Below are 17,800 nucleotides of genomic sequence, written 5' to 3'. Positions count from 1 at the left end.
AGCCCTAACATGCACACAGCTTATATTGGAAAGGGCAATGGATTGTTGGAGCCAAGCCTGACCAAAGAAGAAAACACTCTCAAGTTTTAAACTTCCCATACATCATTTACTACTCCTGTGGGCTGGCTGACAAGCAGCTGCCTGGTGCAATATCTTGTTAATATTCCCCGATATTGAAAAACACCAATTTTCTGAAGCTGGCATGACCTACTCCCACCCTCCTTTTAATAAACATTGAGCTAAATATTTAAACGCATGGCAAAATCTTGTGCAACATACGCACAAGCATATGTCTCAACCTTCCCAGTTTAACAGAGGCTGCTCCTCTCTTGATGTTATGCATGAACTTAATTATTTATATTCTAGATAGCAAAGATTGGTACCCAAAGTGGCATATTGTAATGGACTGGCTGGGTGCAGAGGCATACAGGTATGCCCCACGGAGGACCTTAAGGTCCATAAATAGCAACACCCTAGAGGTCCCGGGCCCTAAGTTATATTAGCCTCAGCCAGAGCCAGGGCCTTTTCATCACTGGCTCCGGCCAGTGGAACGCTCTGCCTCATGAGACCAGGGCCCTGCGGGATCTGATTTCTTTTCGCAGGGCCTGTAAGACAGAGTTGTTCCACCTGGCCTTTGGCTTACAATCAGTTTGATTCCCCCCCCCCCTCTTTCTTTTTCCTTTCTCCTCCTGTGAAGAGGCTGCATCCTAATGTTTTAATGTTGTATTTTAATCTTGTTTTTTAAATTATATTTTAATCAACTTGTTTTTATTATTGGTTAGCCGCCCTGAGCCCGGTCTTGGCTGGGGAGGGCGGGGTATAAATAAAATTTATTATTATTATTATTATTATTATTATTATTATTATTATTATTATTATCAGTTGGGGAACCCCCAAAGGGAAGAAGGCTCAGAGCCAAGGAATTGGTGGTGGGATGATGATAAGTGGTCAGATGGAGAAGAGGGAGCAGACTGGGTGGAGGAGGCGTCGGAAGCAGAAAAGGCAACAGGGTTTCGTGAGCAGGGAGAGTCTATGGCAGAGAGCAGTCCAGGCCTGGCCTCCTGAGCTGTTTGCTTCTTTGAATAAAAAGTTAACTTCACTGATGCTGTGTGAGTTATTACGGAGCTGTTTGAGGCACCCACCCCTGACACGTATAGTGAAAATGTGGTTCAGACAGGGTGGGAGGCTCCTTAGGAGATTTTATATATATATATATATATATATATATATATATATATATATATATATATACACACACACACACACACACACACACACACACATACAGCTGGTACTCTGTTAAGAATATATGTAAAATGTGGTTCCCCATCATGTACCATTCCCCTCCCTCCATTCCATGCCTGGCAAATAATAAGTCACATTCCAGTCTGTAAGGGACATATTTTTATTTATATATATTTTTAGGCTGCAACCCTATTCCCACTTACCTGGAGAAAGGCCACTGATTTCTACAGCAAGGATAAGGAACCCTTTTCAGCTGTGGGCCACATACCTAGTGGCCATATTCCAGTGGTGGGCGGAGCCAGAAGCAAAAGTGGGTGGAGCAAAATTTCGCCTTTGTGCAGTAGACTAGTTTCTACATATACTCACATACCCCCCCCAACCAGACAAGCAAGAGACATCATCAGAATTCAAGGACACATTCCAGCCAGGCAAAAGCACTTGGGGTGTGTGGCAATGTCAAAGGTGCATGTCCGGCCTGGAGGAAGAGGGTATAGTTTGGGGAGAGGTCCAAAAACCATAGAATCATAGAACTGTAGCATTGGAAGGGACCCTGAGGGCCATCTAGTCCAACCCCTTGCAAAGCAGGAATATGCAGCTGCCCCATATGGGGACTGAACTGCAACCTTAGCATTAGGAGCACCAACTAAGCTATCCATGCCAGGTGTAAAGACTGCAATGTATCTCACCTTTCAAGGTATAACCCTCACAAGGCAGGTTACAGCAATAAATAAACAGAAAACACTGAACAGTATAAACATTGCAAGCAAATCAGTGAAGCTACAAGCAACACTCTTTTAAAAAACAACAACCCTTCATTTGCATCAGTAGAGGGGGGAAATATTCATGGCGAAGCCTGATAAGCTCTGGGTCTAAGAATAGAGCTATGTCATATTGCCTCCTGTCTTTAGGCAGAAGAATGATGCCACAAGTTGCTTTCGGTGGCTTTAGCCCAATGGCATAATCCAGCGGCTGCATGTGTGCGAGAGCGCAGGTGTGTTGGCAAAAGACAGGCCCATCATCTCTGATTGTATTTGCAGAAGGCAAAAGACCGAAGCACATGTTGACTTATTTTTGTTGTTGATATATTTGCCACCAGGTCTCTCTCTCTCTCTCTCTTTCTGACATCTGTGGCAGGCAATCCAGGTCCCATCTGCATTCAGGTTTCAGCTGACAGGCAACGAGGAAGAAATGCTGCCGAATGAATTAGAGAGGCAGAATTCTGTAAGTATTAATCAAGCTCTCCTCCCTCCCTCCCTCCTCACCACCCCACCCCATAATACACAGTTTAGCTCTGCAAGAAATAAACAGATGGGAAACAGGATACCTCACCAACCCAGCTGAGGGGGAGGCAGAATTGAAACCTAATGGATTCCAACAGCAGAAGATTCTCCCTCTCCAATAAAAATCAATGCTAGGATGTGGGGTTTCAGAATTTGATTAGACTTCCTAGTTATAAGGAAACATCTAGAAGTGAGAGCAGACTTTAAGAGCTTGGTATGAACTCCTCAAATCTTATTCAAGGACCTCAGAAAAGCCCATGTAGAACCAGAGATAAAACTTTTCTAGGATTAAGATATCAAATGTTTACCAATCAGCTCATTCTCAGTGACTCCAATTTTACAGGCAGAGACATGAAGGCTGAGATGCAACTCAATGGCAGAGTAGTGATTAGAGTCCACATTTCATCAGCTAAATCTGCCACCGTTTGATACCTGAACATTTTCTACAAATAAGAGGAAGGCTATGCTGTATAATAACAATTGGGAAGCTCACACTGGATTCTGGAGCAGGAAAGAGCTCTGGAGTGGAGGCAGACCAATCCATGAAGGTTGGTCCACAGAGAAAGCTTGTTCAGCGAATGGACTTTTCATGTGAAATAGCCACTGTGGAAGCACAGAGCACATGTGTTTACATCACATGGTTTCTCATCACAACTGTGTGTGTGATCAACTTCCATGGAACCTCCTAGGGTAAATCAGTGGTAAATCCTGACTTTGATGGCACATTCTCAGGTCATCAATTTAAGGTACAGTTAAGGAGCAACTAAAAGGGACGCGGGTGGCACTGTGGGTTAAACCACAGAACCTAGGACTTGCCGATCAGAAGGTCGGTGGTTCGAATCCCCACGATGGGGTGAGCTCCCATTGCTCAGTCCCTGCTCCTGCCAACCTAGCAGTTTGAAAGTGCGTCAAAGTGCAAGTAGGTAAATAGGTACCGCTCCAGCGGGAAGGTAAACGGCGTTTCCGTGCGCTGCTCTGGTTTGCCAGAAGCGGCTTAGTCATGCTGGCCACATGACCCAGAAGCTGTATGCCAGCTCCCTCGGCCAGTAAAGCGAGATGAGCGCCGCAACCCCAGAGTTGGCCATGACTGGACCTAATGGTCAGGGGTCCCTTTACCTTTACCTAAGGAGCAACTAGCATCCTCATGTGAACTAGCCCCAGAAGCAATTTCCAGTGCTTTCCACATGGTGCTCAAATCTTTACAAAGTCAGGATGCATCTTCACAAGCACACTTGGATGACTGCAACTAACCATGACAGAGATTCTGCATCACTTTCCATAAAAATCCCTTTTCACTGGGTGAAGTTCACGTAAGAAACAGTGATGTACATGAATGTGCACTGTGAAACATTCATTTTTCTTCTTCAGTGGATGGAGGCTTCTTTAATGAATGGTGGAGCTTTATAGCAGGCTCTGAGATGGGGAAGTTAAACATTTATGTATTCCTGACACTCAAGTGTATTTCTGTGTATAAGAATTCCTTTGAATTGTGAAGTTCTCTGTGGCAAAACTGAACTGTAGCTCACATGTACAGCACTAGATTACTTACTTGATGTACTTGCAGCTGAATATGTGAGCTGCCTCCCTTAAACACCACTGTATTTTAGGGGATATAAAACCTCTGTGCTGCTCCATCTGTGACGGCTTTTAAAGTTTTCACATATGTAGGGTGTCACTTGATATTGCAGTCATCACATGATCAAAGGTGCCACACGCACTCACCACCACATAAGTTTCTCCAGACCTTCCAGCAATTCTCCTCCCCCCGCTTCTCCCATAATCGTGCCAATAAAGAAAAGCTGTACATGAGTTGGTTTTAAGCAAGCGTGCTATCTGTTCATTTAATATTAACAAATTGAAATGAATTATTTTAATGCCAATTAACTTGTAACTGTCCCTTATTAATAGTGATTTAGATGAATACTTCTTGGAAGTAAGAATGGTAGGCTCTAGGAAACGTGCCTGGAATACAGAACACATGGACAGCCAGTTTTTATTTTTAAGTGACGATGAGATGTTATTACTGTTTTATATTAGTTCTATATGGGTCTGCAGCTCAAAGATTCCTATCTAACCAATAACATTATTACATTCAAAATATTGGGGGTGGGCCCTACCTGCTATTCCCCCCATCATTCATCAGATGAATTTAACTGTACATTAGAAGCAGGCATTTAAATATACTTCTCCTGTTCCCTATCCTCTGTTGCATTTTCTACGCTCCATGGATTCCCTCTCAAAATACAGGCAATCGCTTTAATTTCAATTAGAAATATCCTACCCAATCAACTTACAGGAGAATCTGCCAATGTAGAACCAAAGCAACAACAACAACAACAACAACACCACACACACACACACACACCTTCCAAGAGACAGATTGCATTGCGAATGTGTGCCTGGGGGAGGGTTTTTATTTTATTTTACTTTTTTGTAACCTTCATTTGCAATTCTAATAGATCCGGGTGGGTGTTTTTCTCTTTTTAAATAGCTACTCTCAGGCCCTCCACATGCAAGCTTTATTTGCAGAAAAAGTCGTGACGGTGTTTCGCAGTGTCTCCGTCTCCCTCTTCCCCACCCCACTTTTGAGAGATGTCACAAAGTTTGCGGTCTTCTCGCTTACTTCAGCTCCTCCTCGCACCCTACCCCCCACCCCACCCCGCCGCCACCACGCGCGCGCATGCAGGCACAGCTATCCAACCCTGCGCATCTATTTTCATTGCAAAAAGTAATTGCAAACTTCATCAGCTAAATTAAGATGAAACGGTGTATTATGGCTGGGTACTTAATGGCACCGAGATTCACTTTCGGAAGGAGGGAGAGAGTGTGGGGACTTAGAGGGGAGGAGGAGATGCTCCTTTAGGAGACAACCGGGTCTGAAGATGCAACAGACGGAATAAAAATGGACTCACCTTTAGCTTCCCGGTAGATATTCCAGCAGGATGGGGATGGGGAGGAGATATGAGTGCGTCCATTTCTCGCAGCCCAGAGAGAGATCAGTTGCAGAAGCGCCACCACTCCTCTCTCTCTCTCTCTCTCTCTCTCTCTCTCTCTTTCTCTCTCACTCACTCACTCACTCTCTCTCTCTCTCATCCCTCTTGTGTGTTTGCCCAGAGAGAGACTGAAAGTTACAAATTGCTGCCATTAGCTCATCAAACAGTGCCTCCCCCCCACCCCTTAGTGAACCTTGGCCATTGGCCAAGCGCCCGTCACGTGGCTCTCAATGTATCGAATTTCAGCTGGCTTTCTTGTCTCAGCCAACATTCTCTGCGCCCCCCCCCCCATCACGCAAATCTCTGCGCGCAGGGCTTCTAGCCCCCCACCCCCGCCTCCTTGGGAAGTGCGCGGTGAGGGTAGGGAAATGTCCAATTTGACATGGTGAAAGCAGGTCCAAAGGTGGGGGGGGGGGTGGGACGCCGAGCTGGTCGAAAGGGGCAGGGAAGCCCATTAAGGCAGGATGACGGATCGCCCCTTCCTAGAGCTGGTGTGTGGGGCAGGGGGCAGTGGCCACTTCACGGGGACACTCTCTGGAAGGCAGCGACAGCCGGAGAGGCAGCGCTGCTGCTGCTGCTGCTCTGGGGACAGAGGCGAGGAGATGGGGCGGGATCTCCCAGGGGGACCTTCTCCTCCCCACTCCCCAGCCAGCCAGCCCCATCACTCCTCTCGCATGCCTCGCCCACCCCACGATTACCTCTGGGCTGAGCCCAGCCCGCCCGCCGTAGGTAGATCCGGAGTGACTTCTCCCCCTTCCAGCTGCAATCCGAACTCCCTCGGTGCCCCCTACCCACCTAGCTATGGGGACAGAGACTTCCCCGCCCCTTCTTCTTCTTTTTCCTCCTCCTCTTCCTCGGTGTACCCAGCTTGTTTCCCAGAAGGGCATCCCTTCGGGGCTCGGCTGATGGACCCCCAGTACTCAGGTAGCCAAGAGGACATCCTCTTGGCTCAGCCCGTCAGCTCCAGAGACTCTTGGAGAGCCCAAGGGGAGGGAAGGGGTCCGCCTCGGGAGGTTGGCGGAGAGATGGAAACTTTTGAATGGATGAAAGTTCAGAGGAATCCGCCCCGAAGAAGAACAGGTGAGTTGTTGGCGAGCAGGCCCGGCTCGGATCTAATTGGATGAGTAGCTGGCGCGCGCGCAACATCACCGGATACTCCAGGTACCTCAAATTGGTAATAGAAAGTCATCTATCACGCGCGGAGATGTCTGTATCCATTGGGCGTCTGATTTCTAAGCAGCTCACGTTTGGCGATTGTAATAACTTATTCTCACGGCTAATGCGAAGGCGATTTAGCATTCTCGGAGCATAAGGATTTGAGGCAGAGCCAGAGAGAGAGAGAGAGAGAGAGAGAGAGAGAGAGAGAGAGAGAGCGCAATCCTTAAATAAAAAATAAACAGCGTTTTGTTCTGATTTTTGTTGTATGTTCGTTTTGGCTTTAAACGGAGGTCTTAGGTCTCTCTTTGAAAGGATAACGCGAGGGGTAATTTCCCTTCAAGTTACCCATTCAGAGAAAATTTTTAACTATTTACTGTTCAGAATGGGTGCCCTCAAGCAAGCATTTGGTTAGGAATCGACGGTTAGGCGATCATGAAAACGCTGGCATTTATTGTTTATTGTTTATTTATTGTTTCAAAATAATATGTGTATTACGGGGGTTTTTTAATGCCCAGTTTTTGTTCTGAATGTGATAGATAGATGTAAAATAAAAATAAAAAATACATCCACCAAAGTACAGGCGGAAACTTTGTAACGACCTTTCAAAAGTGCTTTTGCCATTATATCGGATTAAAATCCGATAGCAGCAAACCTTACAGGCTGAAGTATCGGCAGCGCACCATGGATACTAACGTGTTTCGACTGCAGCTAAAGTTAAACTTCCTGGTAAACTCTCCCCCCCCCCCAAGGAGTTACTCCCAAATAAATATGTTTAAGATATCTGAATGTTAAATGTAGCATAATTTTGACCCTCCTTCCGACACACGAAATCGTGGGAGAAGGAACCATTCAGATATTACCAGAAAGGATCAATTTCTTTCTCCCAGTCCTCCCCCCTTCCCCCCCCCCAACTTGGTCCATTTCAATCTGTCAGCGCTACACCATCCACGCCTGGCGAACTTTAACCACCCCAACACAAATACATTTAAAAATAGGTGAAATTGTCTCTTGACGAGGAGATGCGAGTTCTAGATTCTTTTGACACGGCCGTTGCCAGCAGATCTTAACAGGCACGTGACCTCTTGATGCATGTGTGAATTTTGTGTATAGTGCTCGTTTGTTGCCAAATAGCAGGCTAGTCCTCATGGATTTGGGGGGCGTGGGGAGAAATTTCTGAAAGTCTGCTGAACTTCCAAACAACAGGTTGGGATCCGAAGCAAAATCTTTCACGGTCTATGTTGGATCCGCGCGCCCCTTTCTTTCTGTGGGATCACCAGGGCCTGAAAGTTTCTAAAGTCAAGCAAAGTTACAACGTGCTGGATAGAGATTTCTTTATTTAATATAGCTTTTGTTCCCAACGGGATTCTGGAGAGCTGAGCGTTCTTGTTGCTGTTTTGTGACTGGGGCTTGTTTGTTTGTTCCTCGACCAGTTTGTCCTTTCTGCGGTTATTTTGTCTTTGGGGTGGGTGGGTAATAGAATTTATACACACTTTCAGACATTCCCTCTGGGTGAGAGAAGACAAGAGAAATATGTCCCCAAAATGAAACAGAGCCACGGTAGCCAGTCTCGTCCTTTCGGAGCAGGTAGACTCGGGAGTAGGGCTCTTCCAGCCCCAAACCGGGATCAGTTGTTAAGCCCTTGAACGGGAAAAGGCTGCAAGATTAAGGAATCATTAACCAAACTGGACAATGTACGACATCCCCCACCCATCAAAGAGGGCGCCCGCCCGCATTCCGACCTGGGAGACCAAACTTCCTCCAACTCCAAAGCGGAGAGCAATTGGATACTTGGATAGGCGCGCGTCTTGGTCGTCTCCCTTTCGCCGTAAACGGCGCGCGTAAAGGGAGCCCCGGAGGGCAGAAATCGGAGAGAAACGGGCTACAGATTTCAGGGCCCCTGCATCCAGAAAAAAATTTGGTGTGCGAACTTCTTAATGATGCATATAATGCACGCACACACACACACACACGAGAGAGAGAGAGAGAGAGAGAGAGAGAGAGAGAGAGAGAGAGAATGAGAGAATGGAACCATTTTCTTTCCCCGAACTACTACACTTTCTTTCGTTTCGCCTTGTGAAATTTATTCTGGAGGATTCCTTGTGCTCCTGAATATAATTCGATCCAAAAAGATCCAACTCTTCCTCTCCTTTTTCTCCTCGCGTGGGGCAATAAGATTAAGTTGCTTCGCGATTTACTTGCTTGTTTTATAGGATGTTTTTTGATGTCTAAATTAGGATTTTTTTTTAATTGTTTCCAAAACCATTACGAGGACATACAGACAAAAAAACGTCATTTTATATAGCTGTTTTGGGAGGGGGGGGTAAGGCTAGAAGAAGAAGAAGAAGAAGAAGAAGAAGAAGAAGAAGAAGAAGACAAAGAATACAAAGTAATTCATTGGAAGACATCTAATTTGTGTCGAAATTTTCTAAAGCTGGTTTACACTGTGAAGTCCGAAGTTCCTCCAAGTTTTAGGGAAAGCGGGGGAGGTCGGCACGATCCTTCGCCTTTCTAGATCTGTCAGCCTTCGGGATGCGTTCTCTATTCGGGGCTTCCTATATCACTGATAGTAGAGAGATCTCGGCGGGGGGAAATATTGTCTTCTTCTGTGGCTCTTGGGGTGGGTGGGTAGGAGGAGAATCTGTTTCCAAGCAGAGGAGGACTTCTCGACTTTCAAGGAACTGGTGGTCCCCCGTGTCTGTATAATACGCTTTTAATATCTTTATATATATATACATACACACACATATATGCATGCACACCAACAAAGGCACACCTTTTGTTTGTTGTTGCCTTTAACAATATGAAAACTTTCCCCATTGTTTATCACGGAAACGGGGGAAGACACACAAAGACAATAGAAAAGTGTGGCGGGCGTATAATTTTTAATATAGGCTGAGACCTGATCCAAAAAACTGGCATATCTTTATGGTGCCAGCGTGTTTATTTGTGTTTAATATGACTCTTAAAAAAGGATGCATTCGTTTGTTTCCAAGCTTGGGAAAGTAAGTTACGCTAAGGAGATTCTTTTCTTCTTGTTATTTTTCTGTAGGTGGAAAAAACAAATATTTAAAATGGCAGAGATTTTTTTAAAGCTTATGTTTTGCAAGGATAGGAAAGCCTGCCTTTGGCTCGCACATTTGCGATGGAAGTGGGGGCGATTAAATACAGGCGCTCGAGATACCAGCATATTTGGAAGAAGTCGAATTCGTGTTCCGTCTCTGCGATTTAGAAAGCTGCATAAGACAGAATGGGGCGGGGCGGGGCCAGGGAAAAAGACGTTTCGTTTCATTTCAAAGCGAAGGCCATTTTCTTCTAAAAATAATCCAGATCTTTCAACATTGCCCTCTGCTCTGGCCCGCCACATCTATCAAAACTCTGTCCCCTTTCAAGCGAGTTCGTCCTTTCAAACCTTGGCTAACGGTTGTGTTGGCTCCTTCGGCCCAAGGCAGCTGAAGTTTAGCTCACATCCATTCCACACCTCCGAACACAAGAGGAAAAGACAAGGTTGCTTTTGTTTTGGTTTGGTTTGGTTTGTTGTTTTTTTAAGAAAAACCAAAACAGTCCACCAAGCTGAAGAGACGTTTCCTTAGCTTTAGAACCGGGATGAGTTATGGTTATGGCACTGAGGGAGTTAATAGCTCCTGTTAGGGCAGCGATCCTGGTGTGTAGGAATCAAGACAGGTAGCAAACACCGTTCAGCTCTTGGGGGGGGGGGGTGGAATGCCCACACACCATCCTGCCCAATTCCTTCACTCAAGATCACCCTTCCAAACCTTCCAGATAATATGGACTCAAAATCCCACTAAACTCAGCTGCCACTGCCAGTGGTCAGAGGTGGTGGGAAGGGTAGTTTGGCAACATCTTGGGGGCACCAAGTTGGGGAAGGCAGCCTTGGAGCAGTCCTCCTCCTCTTCCTTCATTACATTTCTATAGCACCCTTCATTTGAGGATCACATGGTGGTTTACAGTATAAAAGCACAAAAATGCACAACGTAACAACAAATAAAGCAATGCCTCCAACACACAGTTTAGAAGGCCATAGGTTGATTAATTAGCCAAAGGCCTGGGAGAAGAGGACTATTTTTGCCTGGTGCCTTAAAATGTATGTACATAATGAAAGTGCTAGGCGAGCCACCCTGGGGAGAGCATTCCCAGATAAGGCCATTCTTGTGTTGCCACCCTCAAGAGCTTTTGAAGAGGCACATGAAGAAGGGCTCAGATGATGATCGCAGGGTCCAGGTCAGTTAAGATGGGGAGAGCCAAACCTGGAGGTATTGAAGTGTTATGGCATTGAGGTATCCATGTGTTCTAACACAAGATGGTTTTATTTACTTGTTTATTAAAGATATATACCTGCCTCCCATCCAGAAAGATCCTGTTGTGTTCCTCTTTTCTTGCCACCGTTCATTGGTTGCTTCTCTTTAGAGTGCATCATTTTGGCATCTTCAGTCGAGGCTAGTCCACTAGAGCTCAGTCTACTCTCATCCAGCCCCCATCTCCCTGCCTGCTTGCCTTCTTACTTATCTCCCTCCTCCTGGCCTTGCAGAATTCAGCAGGAAGGACAACTCTAGAATTAGTTGAGTTGTCACTAGCTACCTGTCATTGGCTCTGGTTCCACCATAGCTGTCAATGTTTCCCCCTTTTAAAGGGAAATTCCCTTATTCCGAATAGGATTCCTTGCAAGAAAAGGGAAAAGTTGACAGCTATGGATTCCACTACTGTTGGGCTCCCCACCTTCCATCCCACCAGTCCCAACAGGGACCAGTCAGCACTGGGTATCCTTTGCCCTAACTGCCTCTCTCTCCTCACAGCATTTAATTATTTAAGACACTCTCCTGGAAGTATGAGACAAAGGAAAAAACCGAGACAGTGTCAACAGGAAGAATGAGAGTGACTTGATGATGAAAGAAGAATGAATGGGGAAACTTTGGTCCTTCATATGCTCTTGGTCTCCAGCTCCCATCTGCTCCCACCAGCATGGCTGATGGCTAGCAGGGGTGCCAACTTGAATAAAATATTGTGGGGGGCCCAGGTAAGCCCTGCCCCGCATAATCGATCACATGACGCAGTGCGCACACCCCCATTTGAATGGGAATGTCCATCAACTTTGAGGGAGCCTGGCTCCCTCCAATATTTCATTGTGGGGGCCGAAGCCTCCACGGCCCCTAGGATTTGGCTCCTATGATGGCCAGGGATGATGGGAGTTGGAGTCTAGCAAGCTCCAGAGGACCACAGCTTCCCCACTCCCGTAGAAAACTTCACACACTACATTTTTCTAAGGTGTCTTAAGGGCATCCTGAAATGTGCAAAGTAATATATATGTAAATATGCCACCAATGCATGTTGGCAAATGCCTCAGTGAATGCACTGGATGCACTCCACTGTAGCCTCCAGGTGAATGCACAGTGGAAAACTTGGGTTTGTGTAAAATGGGACACAGAAAGAGGAGAGAGCAGTATCAGAATTGGCAGGGATGGGGAATGGGGCTTGAATATCCAAGCCGGCATCCCTTCTTATCCCAGATTTCTAACCTTCTCTGAAGACTTGCGTATACAAGAAGCCTAGACAACACTTGATTTCTAATTTCCTGATCAGATTCTAGTCATTTCCCTGAAATGTGTGGTGTTTGCGGTGATGCGACGTTTCAATCTGTGCTGCTTGTTCTGCAGTGGCTCATTCGCTCATGCAAATTGTTGCTAGATGCATGAAGTGATGGGCATGTGTAGAACGGACTCCAACCAAAGCTTTAGGCCAGGGGAAAAGGCACACCTGCTTGACCCAGTCCTGAATGAGCAGGCACCGACATTGGCTGTGGAAGCCTGTGCTATGGATTGCCTGTTGGGAGAGGAGGGTAGGTATGAACCAAACCACATAGCCTGTCTTGGAGGGAAAATGGCTGAGCCCAGTTTGCATAATGGGTTTTCCTGATTAGCTTTGGAGATGCGAGAGAGTATTGCTTCCACCACCCCACCCTGCTACTCCTTTGAACACCTCCAGTTCTGACCTCAAGGCGCAGCCAGTCCAGGCCTGCCCATACAGCAAGTTGCCCCAACAGCCATTGAAAATGTTGCAAGCTTTCTGCACTGCAGATTCTTCAGGTGTTCAGGGCAAAAGCTATTTAAAAACCAGATCTTATCATGCATCCAGACTGATTAGTATCTGGTCAAACTGGCTCTTAAATTTTTTAATGCCATTTAATTTAGACATATAATTAAGTTACCTTTATCTGTTTTTTAAAAATGTTCTCTTGATCTTATCTATTCTTAATTATGATGGTTCTACGAACACTTGTGTGTTTATGTTTTTAATGATGCTGGCTTTATGTATATTTGTCTTTCATTAGACTATGGGTTTTAGCTGTGTTTTCTTTCCAGTTTTATGTGTATGCCACATGGAGAGCTTTTTAATAAAGTGGTTTAGAAATATTCTAAATGGGAGGGGAATCAAGCCATAGTGGGGTTTTTTGGAGTAGAAAATGGACTGGGGCAAATAATAGCAGCAATAATAAACAAAATGATCATACGATTACAAACTATTGAAACTACGTGGTCTACTCTGAGTAAAACTTAGTTGAATACCACTCACAAACACTGAGTGATGCTTCCTTCTTTTCATCCCTAGTGAAGTTACATGATACCACAGCAGACAGGACAACTCCCCACTCCTCTCCCAGAACCAACTTCACCACCAAACAGCTGACAGAGCTGGAGAAGGAATTCCACTTCAACAAATACCTGAGCCGAGCCCGCCGGGTGGAAATTGCCTCGGCCTTATTTCTCAATGAATCCCAAGTGAAAATCTGGTTCCAGAACCGCAGGATGAAGCAGAAGAAAAGAGAGAGAGAAGGCCTACTGTGGGGAACTGCCGCTGGCCACAGTGGGCGGGGCTCTTCCTCGTCTGACAAATCAGATCTGGCCTCTCCAGCATCCTCCCCAAGCAGGAGCAATGAGGACACCATCACTCCACCTCTTTGACTGGGAAAGAAAAGAAAGAGGCATTCGTTGAGCCGCTTGGCATTGTTGTGTAAGTCCCAAAGTCCCCTTCAAGGGATGTAAGGGATCTTTGCAGAGAAGGATAGGGAAGGACATCAGTGTTCCCCTGTGATCATAAATATGACAAACAGCACATTGGGCTGTCAGGTGAAATTCAGTAGGGATGTGTGCGTATCAGTCTATTTTTTACTGGACCAGCCTGGTGAAAATCCAAAATAATTTATATACTCTGATGTTCAGATGAACGGAAGGGTTCTTTTGCAGCGAGATGTGCCCACATGCAGTTACACAAGAAACCCAGGAAATGCATTAACAAGGCATTTTCAGGCAAAGAAGTTCTGGGCATACAGAATCACACACTTCCATCTTTTTTAATATATATATCACATTCTCCTCTCAGGTCATTACACTCCTCATTCCTGTTACCTAGCAGCACAACCCTACTAATCAGAATAAGTGGGTACCATCTGAGTTTGATGGGACTTAATCCCAGGTCACTTATATGGGACTTACATCTGAGCAGATAGGCATAGGGTTGCACTAGCACACAGAATGACCTTTTAAGGGAGTGGATTCTTCATTCCCAGCTCTGATTTAGGTACCTAGACGTCCAGTGTCATCTTGTATCTTCTGTACAGTTTAGTTTCATATCTAATAGTCTATGCAGTTTGATGATACCTCTTATCAAATTTCTGCTGCTTGCTGAACTCTAAATGGAGGGTAGAATACTCTTCCTTGGAGGCAACTGGAGGCTTGGGCTCCATTAATCTGTTTCCATTAATGTTTAGTAACATATTTATTGATAAATATTCTAGCAGCACACCATGGAATGCTTAGGATACCTCTTCATAGGAACTTCTCCAGTCAGGGGTGCCAACTTGAATAAGATATTCTAGCAGGAGGCATGTAAGCCCCACCCCACATAATGGATTGCCAGGTGTGGTGCATGCACACAATGTGAATGGCAATGCCCACCAACTTGGGGGGAGGGCCCCTCAAATATTTTATTGTCCCCCCCAAAGGGACCTCGGTCCCTAGGAGTTGGCTCCTGTGTCTCCATCAAGAGGATGACACAGGTGTTGACCCTGTTAGCCTTATCGTGTGCATTTTCACTGAGACAAAGCTTAAGGGACCAATTGGTGGAGTTTTAGAACAGGGTCCATAAGTCACTTCATGGGACTGGCTCAGAAGTAAAACACTTTGGGGGGACTTTTCTTGTTGTGTTATTGGCTTACTGAAGGTAACTCAGATAGACCCATCCCCAAGACCTCTCTAACCCATCAATATGCCCCCCCCCCGGTCCTTTACGTTTTTTACCTATGCCCTCCCCACATTTGTGAATCACCAAGATAGACCTACCTCTAAGCACAAGTGTATTCAATAGATAAACGACAAAGTCCCTTGCATGTGGTTCCTTTCACAAGGCAGTGTCAGCTGGATGACATCAAAGCTCTGTTTGCCCACACCAGGGCAAGAATTTCTCCCAATTTGGAGTATAAAACAACTTCCTCATTAAACAGAGAGGAAGAGAAACATTCACAGACTCTTTGCAAAATACGACAGTGATGGTAATTGTGCTATAAATAGCGCTGGCAGAGCAAGGAGCAGTCATTGCCTTAGGAATGAGGAGTGTGTAGCGGCAAAGATTTTGAGAAGATAGTTTCGCAAGTGAGCTCTGGCTTAATTTGCCTTAATATGGAATATCATTCAGGCTGCAATCCCAGCATGGCATGTATGAGTGGAAGTGAGTTTCATGCAAAGGTCTTGCACTGCCAGGATCTTTCTCACAGTACGCAACCCTTGGCTGAGAGGACATCTGTCCTCCTTCACCATCAAGCAGCCAGCAAATTTGCAGAGGCACAGGATAAGATTGTGTTGCTTTTGAAGTCCACTTTTTTTAATTCTTTGTTTCAGCCATGGTTAACAGTCTCCAACACCATAACAATGATCAAATAACAGATATCACAACTCTCACAAACATGCTCTCAGAGGCCATTCCTGTACTGGGGAACAATGGCCATTTCATTTGCTGAAAGTAAGGATTGGATTCGGAAGAAGGGAAAGAAGCAAAATGTTCTTCAGAGTCAGCTGGGAAGGAAAAGGGATGGGTATATTCTGATCAGCGCACACAATCCATGCTGCTCTTCAGAGCAATTGTCTTCAATATTTTCCAAATCTGGGACCCAGCTTTAACCCGAACATGCACTTGGGGATCTATTTCTTATGGCTTTTTTGCCACATATTTCTATGTTGGCACTGCTGCTCTTGCAACTCAGCTTAGATCGGTCCACATGCCACATTAGTGGGTGTGGACCCACCAGTTGACCAATGCTCTAGTGTAAGGGTAGCCTGTGTGGACTATAACTCCCCTCAGCCCTGGTCATTGCTCGCTGATGCTGATGGGAGCCTTCCTATGCTCAGAACAAAATTTGGGCCTTATCCCTACAATCTCAGAGCAGAAAAACACAGGTTGTCCACTGAGAAGGGCGGGGTGTGTGTGGAGCTCTGCATTTTCATAAGTTTATTGAAGTTAATAAAGCGATTACAAAATATCTACCTCTAAATTTGCCTGGACTATCAAAAGAATGACACGGGTTTATTATGTATTTATTATTTGTGTGCACTGTTGGCGTTGGCGTTTGATTCATGCAAGCAAATAAAGTGAAGGGGAGATACCAGATGGAGAAATTAAAATTTTGCTTTGATCAGTACTCTGTATGCTTGGCTTATTGCACTTTTTCTCCACATTTCCTCTGAGGAGTTCAGAGCTGCTTATGAACAGTTCCTAGGTGGGTTTTACAGGGTATGTAAGACAGTTGCTTAGCCTTAGCAGGAGAACTGCATCATGCGACTTCAGACCATTAAAATTCAGACGGGAACGGAGGCTGTGCACATACTAGCACATGCTATATATTTGAAGCACATTTGAAACACCATCTTTCTCTCAAAGAATTATGGGCACCAGGGCCGGCCCACCCATGAGGTGGGCTGAGGCAACTGCTTTGGGCGGTGGAACCCCAAAAGGTGGAACCCCGGAGGAAAAATCCAGAAATATGGCAACTCATATCGGAAGTCTAGTTTCTGGCAAATTTCGGCTCAACTGCAAGTTTCACTTTTTGAAATATGGCAACCCTAGCCGCCACACCCCTAGGCAAGAGTGGCTTCAGCAGTGGGGCAAGGCCTTCCCATGTTGCCTCAGGTGGTGATACAGGACAGACCACCCCTGCTTGACACTGTAGTTTATCCCTCACAGAGTTGCAATGCTCAATAACCCTTATCAAACTACAGTGCCCAGAATTCTTTGAGGGTAGGGAGACATGTGCTTTAAAAGTGTGCGCGCAGCTGAGAAGATAAATATTGGATGTTGATATTGTTTGGTAGGCCAACTGTGCTAGGAGGAATATGATCATGGAAACTGTAATCCATAAAACATTCACCCATTAAAAACTCCCTTGATGTCAACAAAAGTATTCAAGAGAAAGTGGTTTGTGAGCTGCAGCCTTTATAAGTGTTGTTGTTCTGCTGATATCAGTGAACGAGGCAGCAATAGTTTTTTGGGGGGAAAGCTCCTATTTATCTATTTCATACTCTCAAAAAACAAGTCATCATTTGAGGAAAGATTGACAGAGCTGTTCAAATTTTACTGGTCTTGTCAGCAATAGAAAACAAACAAGGAACCAAGGGAAACAAACAGAACCCCAACCCATGCCTGAATCTGAAATGAATATTGCAGATGAAATCATGTTGCTGAATGTTTGTTTACCTTGTTCCAGGGTTCAGACTTTCAGAGAATTTGGATCTAGGGAGTGGAGACCACTGGGTATTAGGGATCGAGGAAAAAATCACTTCTGTTCACATTTTACTTAGAAACCATCCAAGGTGCATTTCTCAGAGCAATGAGTGAATCGAAGCACAGCTATTCCTGGAACTGGTACATCTCTGAATTTCACATTGCAGTTCTCCAACCATTGTGTACAAAATGTGCACGTTAGGGAAAACTTTCCTCAAAATGCATGGAAAATAGAACATAAAATGCTATATATATGGGGAAATTAGCTTTATTAAGTAAAATTTCATCTCAAAATGTGTATCAGAAGAAAAATGCACTAAAATGTCAAACAATTCTTGTGAG

At 45.2% G+C, this 17,800-nt stretch overlaps 1 protein-coding gene and 2 long non-coding RNA genes across 5 annotated transcripts; 1 reads left to right on the top strand and 2 right to left on the bottom strand.

Annotated features, from left to right (window-relative positions):
* Nucleotides 1-1,391: 1,391 nt before the first annotated feature.
* Nucleotides 1,392-6,460, bottom strand: LOC309526645. Of its 2 annotated transcripts, none has more exons than XR_014216777.1 (3): nucleotides 6,314-6,460; nucleotides 5,438-5,646; nucleotides 1,392-2,436 (listed from the first exon to the last, which is right to left on the bottom strand). It is a non-coding gene; the product is annotated as an uncharacterized lncRNA (long non-coding RNA). The 2 variants fall into 2 exon arrangements; XR_014216778.1 differs by having other exon boundaries at nucleotides 6,217-6,333.
* Nucleotides 5,829-16,379, top strand: LOC309526554 (homeobox protein Hox-A1-like). Of its 2 annotated transcripts, XR_014216760.1 has the most exons (3): nucleotides 5,829-6,598; nucleotides 13,298-14,409; nucleotides 14,571-16,379. XR_014216760.1 is itself a non-coding variant. In XM_082212795.1 (2 exons), exons 1-2 carry the CDS (start codon nucleotides 5,983-5,985, stop codon nucleotides 13,648-13,650), a joined length of 969 nt encoding a protein of 322 aa, XP_082068921.1. In that variant the 5' UTR covers nucleotides 5,829-5,982; the 3' UTR covers nucleotides 13,651-16,379. The 2 variants fall into 2 exon arrangements, 1 of the variants encoding a protein (XP_082068921.1); XM_082212795.1 differs by having other exon boundaries at nucleotides 13,298-16,379.
* LOC309526657 lies at nucleotides 7,994-11,211 on the bottom strand. Its single transcript, XR_014216797.1, has 2 exons — nucleotides 11,030-11,211; nucleotides 7,994-8,330 (listed from the first exon to the last, which is right to left on the bottom strand). It is a non-coding gene; the product is annotated as an uncharacterized lncRNA (long non-coding RNA).
* Nucleotides 16,380-17,800: the final 1,421 nt, after the last annotated feature.

Source organism: Podarcis vaucheri, assembly GCF_965113315.1.
Source record: "Podarcis vaucheri genome assembly, chromosome: 2".
Taxonomy (NCBI): Eukaryota; Metazoa; Chordata; class Lepidosauria; order Squamata; family Lacertidae; genus Podarcis; species Podarcis vaucheri.
Note: the sequence above shows the minus strand (reverse complement) of the source record. Positions and strands in the feature narration are given on the sequence as shown.